Source organism: Protopterus annectens, chromosome 6.part0, assembly GCF_019279795.1.
Source record: "Protopterus annectens isolate FY-2018-M chromosome 6.part0, PAN1.0, whole genome shotgun sequence".
Taxonomy (NCBI): Eukaryota; Metazoa; Chordata; order Ceratodontiformes; family Protopteridae; genus Protopterus; species Protopterus annectens.
This window is the reverse complement of record NC_056737.1, coordinates 1,097,694,715-1,097,701,631: the sequence shown is the minus strand read 5'-3', so window position 1 is coordinate 1,097,701,631 and position 6,917 is coordinate 1,097,694,715. Positions and strand designations below refer to the sequence as shown.

Here is a 6,917-nt window from a genome sequence, read left to right as displayed (position 1 = left end):
TGAGTGGGTTTTTTATAGAGGGATGAAGCGAATTTGCGTGTGCTTGGATCGATGCTGAGGGTCACATCCAGAAAGTTGATTTTAGTGCCTGTACCTGCAACCATGAAGTCCAGGAAGCTGATGCTTTCTTTAATCCTATCTATGAAGTTGTTGAGCTCCTGGGGGTGCTTTTCCATAAAAAAAGATATCATCAATGTAACGGGTGTACATTGCGATGTGTTCGACTCCTTCTAAGAGGGTGAGGGAATCTTCCTCCCATGCGCTCAGTACTAGGTTAGCGTATGATGGGGCCATTTTGGCTCCCATAGCTACCCCTTTGAGCTGTTGGAAGATTTCATTTTCGAAGCTGAAAAAATTATTCTCTAGCACTATTCTTAGCAGGGTACAGAGGACCTCCGCCCTAGATGGGCTAAAATTTCTGTGTACGGTCAGGTATCTCCATACTAGATCGATCCCTTGTTCATGGGGGATGCTTGGATATAGCGCGACTATATCCAGGGTGACCAGGGTCAGATTTTCCATGGGGTCATTATTTTCTAGTTCAAAGATTTTGTTAAGGAGCTCCCAGGAGTCCTTAAGATAGTATCTGGCTGTTTGCACTAAGGGGTTGAACACGTAGTCGAGTAGCTCCGATATGTGTTCAGTCTTGGTTCATTTAGAGGAGACAATATGTCTAAGTGGTGGATTCTTTTGATCCTTGTGGATCTTAGGGATCCCAAAGAGCTTCCCTACTTCTGGGGAGTCCACTTGTACAAAGTCCAGTTCCTCTTCTGAGATGCCATAGTCCCTTGCTAGTTTTTTGAGTGTGGCATCAATTTGTTTGAATCTGGCCAACACTTCTATTCTGTTAACTTTGCGGTAGCAATTGCTATCAGCTATAATTTGCTGTATTTTCTGGTTGTAGGTTCCTTAACAAAATCTTTGAACTAGAAAATAATGACCCCACAGAAAATCTTACCCTGGTCACCCTGGATATAGTTGCGCTATATCCAAGCATCCCACATGAACAAGGGATCAATCTAGTATGGAGATACCTGACTGTACACAGAAATTTTAGCCCACCTAGGGCAGAGGCCCTCTGTACCCTGCTAAGAATAGTGCTAGAGAGTAATTTCTTCAGCTTTGAAAACAAAATCTTTCAGCAGCTCAAAGGCATCGCAATGGGAGCCAAGATGGCCCCATCATACGCCAACCTAGTACTGAGTTAGTGGGAAGCTGACACCCTCACCCACATAGAAGGATTCAAGCACATCGCAATGTACGCACTTTACATTGACGATATCTTTTTTTTATGGAAAAGCACCCCCCAGGAGCTCAACAACTTCATAGATAGGATTAAAGAAAGCATCAGCTTCCTGGACTTTATGGTCGCAGGTACAGGCACTAAAATCAACTTTCTGGATGTGACCCTTAGCGTCGATCCAAGCACATGCAAATTCGCCTCATCGCTCTATAAAAAACCCACTCACAGAAATAACTTGCTTGACTTCAGAAGCCTGCACCCAAGCTTCATGAAGAAAAATATAGTCAAAGGACAACTCGTCCGCCTGAGCAGACTCACCAGCAATGACCAAGAGTTTGCCACAGAGAGTAACATGCTCAAAACAATGTTCTTAGAGAAACATTACCCTTTGGACATTATAGACAAAGCAATAGAGGATGTTACGAGGCACCGACATAGCAGGCACAGACCCATTCTTCATTATGGGTTCATTAACAAGAATAAAAATAAAGAGAACTACACCCCTAGATTCCCGATCCCTATCTCCAGCGATGCCAAAGAAATAAAGGAAAGCATCGCAAACAACTGGGACATCCTAAGGACCAACCCAGAAGTTACCAAAGCGATAGGTGAGCAACCGACGTTCACATATAAAGGAACGCACTCGCTCAAAGCATTCTTTGAGCAAAATAAAACAACAACAACTGGCCCTGGGTCAGACACCCCAGGCACATACCCCTGCGCAGATTGCATCTGTTGTCAGTACATTAGTACAATGGATCATCTTAAAATTGATAGCAGGAAATGGTCCTTCAAGTTTACTCAAAAGTACAACTGCAATACTACTAACGTGGTATACCTTAGTAAATGCCAGCACTGCGAAGCATTCTATATCGGAATGACCACGCGCCAGCTAAAAGAAAGAATAAAAGAGCACTACCAAGCGATCCGTAAGGCAGACCAAAACAATGCATTAGCCAGGCACGCAGCACACTGCTCAAAACCACCAGGGTTCTCCTTTCTCATCCTAGATAAAGTGAATAGCTTCACAGAGGAGTCCGCGCTTCCGCTTGAAGTGAGGGAATTAAGGTGGCAGATTGAATTAGAAGCAGACATGCCCCCAGGACTCAACGGAACCATTAACATCAAGTGCCTCCTTAAATGGATTAGATGACCTCACACCCAAGCATCATGCACTTGAGTTTAAACTCCAGCACAAGTATTTAAACAAAAATGTATTGTTCCTCACCAGATTTCTGAAGAAGTTCGATTATGTAACAATAAAGCGAACGAAAGCGCTAAAATCTAATAGTGGCTCCCAGTGTGGTTCTCTAATGATCACCCAGGACAAAGTACCAATGTTAAAATTTACCCAAATGATTCATATCCAGCCAACCATTTGAGAAGAAGTCTGTGGAATGCAGCTCATCCATACTGTTATCACATTGGTAAGACTCAGTTTTCCTTGTTATTTTCACGATAACTACTAAAACAATATTGTGACAGTATCATACCTCTTAATCGTGCAGCTTTCAAAAATCATAGCAGGGATCCATCAAAAATAATAACAGAGAATCAAATATCATAAGACTCAAAACTGGCTTATGGATAAACTTGTGCCTCTAGGCATGGGGCCATAATGTGTAAATTTATCCTCTTGGGGCACAAACTGTAAAATTAATATCCTTAGGTTCATAGGTAGGTACTAGGCTATTGTCCTTAGGGTCTATATAAGCCTAGCCAAATTTGTACCCTGGCTTTTGGCAGCCAAGAAAATTATTTTCCTGTGCCCCTGTTAAGCAGAGCCACAGAAGTGATCCCCATGGTGAATTTCCTATCTCCCTTCCAATCATCAAGATTTTTTTTGAAGAGTGCTAATGAGGAGCGTTGTTTGATATAGATAGGCAATTTGTTCCAGAGTATGAGAAGTCTCTGGGACAGGAATCTATCCCTCCGGCATGTTCTGTTTATTGTGGTGACAAGGCTTAGGTCCCTAGAGCATGTAGCTCAAAGGGATTGGGATTTCTTTAAGTGGAGCATGTCCAATAGCTTTGGGTTTGACATAGCTTTGTATGTTAGGCAGAGATCGCCTCTGAGTAGACAATATGCGACAGAGTAAAGCTGGAGTTTTTTGAGACGGTCAGTGTAGAGCATCTGTTTGAGGTATTTCTGTGGCCTTTCCAGTTGTTGTAGATGTCTTGTGAGGTACTTACCAAAAGGGGCATTGTACTCTATAATGGGTCTAATGAGTGATGAGTACAGGGGAACAATGACCTCTTTTTTTCTTGGATGAGAAACCTTTTGTGATGAGGTGTGCCATGTAGAAGGATTTCCTGACTACTGTAGCGAAGTGATTATCAAAGGAGAGACTACTGTCCACCTGTGTCCCAAGGTCTCTTATCACACTTTTGGTGTTAAGTAGACTACCGTCTATGTGGTAGTTCACGGGTACAGAGATTTTACCAAAAGGGATGACATTGCACTTTTTGGCATTGACCTTGATGCCATGGCTTTGACACCAGGCATCTGCCTCAGTGAGGCCCTTTTGTAGGATGTCCACATCATTAGGAGTTTTGATTATGGTTCCTAGTTTGCAGTCATCTGTGAACTGTATTAGCCAAAGACCTTCTGTGTTAGCCTGTACTTCAGAGAAGTAGATACCAAACAGGAGAGGCCCTAGGACTGAACCCTGTGGTACTACACTTGTCATTGGTCTGAAGTTGGATTTAGAGTCTGCTACTTTCACAGTGTGGGTTCTGTCAGTGAGCCAGTTGGCAACCCATCTTGTGACATTGGGATTTATAACTAGTTTAGTGAGTTTATCTATAATTCCAGAGTAGGAGATGGTGTTGAAAGCCTTGGCCATCTTACCCTCATCTACGGCTTTGGTGGCCGCTTCAAAGAAGTCTATCAGGTTTAGGAAGCATGATCTGCCTTTTACAAACTCGAACTGGATAGGTTCCAGAGTTTGGAGATTACCAATGTCATTGTTTATAAGTTCCATGATGATACATTCCATAGCCTTACAGATCAGGATTGTCAGGCTAATGGGGCTTCTCAAAAACAGTCTGTAAGGAAACATGTTTAAACTGGCTGAGAAATTGTAGCAAATTGTTTAAGCCTAGATACAATTTAATCAGTTAAGGTCGGTCAACAAATTCCATGAAACATCTTCAGAAAGTTTAATACAGTGTTTTCTTTGTGTCATTGGTCTGCCAGTCTCTGCTCAAGATAATCAAATTCAATAATATCTCTGGTCTCACTTGCAGAATAACAGTCCTAGACTTCACAAGAGAAACAGAGAACAGAACCCCCCCAAAAAAAATCAGGAGTTAGGAACACAGATCACTCCATGTAATAAGGACACATCACTTGCACTGTAGTTTTCCTGTCTGCACTCTTTGGCAGTCGGGCAACAACTTAAAGAGCAAAGACTAAAGTTCTTAGCTGAAAACAGACTGGAAGCTCAAAATAGCACATCACAACCAAGTCAACTGACTTCAACACTGTGGTACTGGCTTTTTGAAATGACTATTTTACTAATGCTGAATTCTAGATGTTGTCTGCTATTGGTTTGTTTGACTGTGGCAAGCTCCAGGAAATCTACCTCTAATAGGCTCTACAACTGAGCCAATGAAAGATCAGAAATCTGAGCTGTCTGTGGTCAAATCAGAGTAATGGAGCAGACAAAAACTGGAACACTTTGCCTGATGCAGAGCAGCTGAGAGGTATGTAGCTTGTTTTTCCTAGTATAGTGTAGCAGTCGTTTGTGTCTTATATCCAATGTAGTGCTCAGAAAACTGTACTGTGTTCAGATTTAGACGAATATCTAATAATGGGTGTACTTTCCTACAACAAAAATTAACTTTTTTGAAATGGGAAAGTACATCCCCACTTAAGCGAAAGTGCACTTTAATGAAAGTGCACTTTCGTTTAAGCTCACTAGACCAAACCTACCACACCACAATGGAGGACATTGAAAAATGGGCTAAGTCCTCCGCTGTGGTGCAATAGTCATAGACCTTAGGGTTAGGGCACAGGTCAAAGTAAGGGGATAGCCCTACTCACTAACCTCTTACTCTAACCCGTGCCCTAACCCTAAGGTCCATGACTATCGCACCACAGTGGAGGACATAGCCCGATTTGAAATGTCTTCCACTGTGGTGCGATAGTCACGGACCTTAGGGTTAGGGCACAGGTCAAGGTAAGGGGACAGCCCTACTAACTATCCCCTTACCCTAACCTGTGCCCTAAACTAAGGTCCGTGACTGCTAGCCCGTTCGGTCTAGCGGGTTCGTGAAAGTGCACTTTCGTGAAAGTGCATTTTTGCATTAGTGTGGGTGTACTTTTGAAGTTCGAAGTAGTAAACTTTCGTTCTTCAAAATTACACCCCTAATAACATGGTCAGTACATTAATAAACATTATGGAAAACAAATCGTGAAGCATGTTGTTTTGAAATTGTAGAAAGTGGTCCAGTTTTTCTAAAAAAATTCAAGATTGAAAGAGACATATTACTGAGATTCACCAAAGTTATTCCTGCACTTTGTTGTCTTGATTTGGATACCTGGGCACTAAACTGTTTTATATTAATCTGTTCATATTAGGTTTTATAAAAGAGCTATAAATTTGCACTGTACATGTAATGAGAAGACAAGATGTGAAGCTTCAGACTATTATTAATTAATGTAAATACAGGCTAGTTGGTATGATTCACCAGCAAGGTTTAAAACATATTTGGATAACTGTGCTAAAAGTTGCACAAGGGGGATATGGAGATAGAGAAACACCATAAAGCCTTCCCATAAATTCCCTATATTGTCTACTACCAGGCTAAATACACTACAAGTACACAACTATTTTATTACAAATGTTTAAACTGCCACACAAATTAAAAATGCTAATTACTCATCCATAATAAATTGTATAATAACAAGCTGAATGCTTTATTTTTTGTAACAGTTTAGTTTAAACTACGTTATCCATATTAATCAAAAATCCTTTCATATAAATGCCACTTGTTGTTACATTAAAGGTTTAGATAAAGCTAATGATTGTCATATGCTCATCATCCTTTATGACAAGTGTTTTGTCAGGGATTCTTCCAGTAATTTTTGGATCATTGAATAATGAAGAGTGTGAAGTGATAAGCTTTGAACCTCCATTCCCAGACTGCCAGTCTTCCTAATTTGTTCACAATGCTTTGTCAGAATCTCCATCAGTTTTTCTTCCTGGATAAAATAAAAACAAAATAAAAATGACAAAAGTAAGACCCACAGCTATTTTTCACATTAAATAAAATATTGTTCTTGTTTTTTGCTAGCGCTTAGAATGCATAAGTTGTGCTTTGGTAATGTGATATTTGTAACAATAAGGCAGTTCCTCATGGTGTGCAGCAATTATGTCTTAATCAGAGACAGCTGACAGAAAGTTCACTGTGTTTCATGTGTTTACTAAATAACTAATAATAATATTATACCATGACCCCCCCCATTAATATTCCAAAACGTGCACGCTGATTGGACAGCGTGCACGTTGTAAATCGACTTATACTAATGGAAAAAGGTCCGGTCGCCCGGACTTTTTCCATTAGTATAAGTCTTTTTTAAAGCACTGTCTCGCTATGTTAAAAGAGTTTAACATAGCGACACAGGTTTAAGAAAAGCAACGGAGATGTCCGTTGCTTATTTTAAAGCT

At 40.8% G+C, this 6,917-nt stretch overlaps 1 protein-coding gene across 1 annotated transcript in view; it reads right to left on the bottom strand.

Annotated features, from left to right (window-relative positions):
* Positions 1-6,187: 6,187 nt before the first annotated feature.
* The window catches only part of LOC122803947 (D-glutamate cyclase, mitochondrial-like), a 166,552-nt gene continuing 165,822 nt past the window's right edge, over positions 6,188-6,917 (bottom strand). The window contains exon 3 of the mRNA XM_044073625.1: positions 6,188-6,451. Within this exon, the coding sequence (XP_043929560.1) occupies positions 6,296-6,451 (156 nt within the window). The 3' untranslated portion in view covers positions 6,188-6,295. The remainder of the gene's footprint in view (positions 6,452-6,917) is intronic.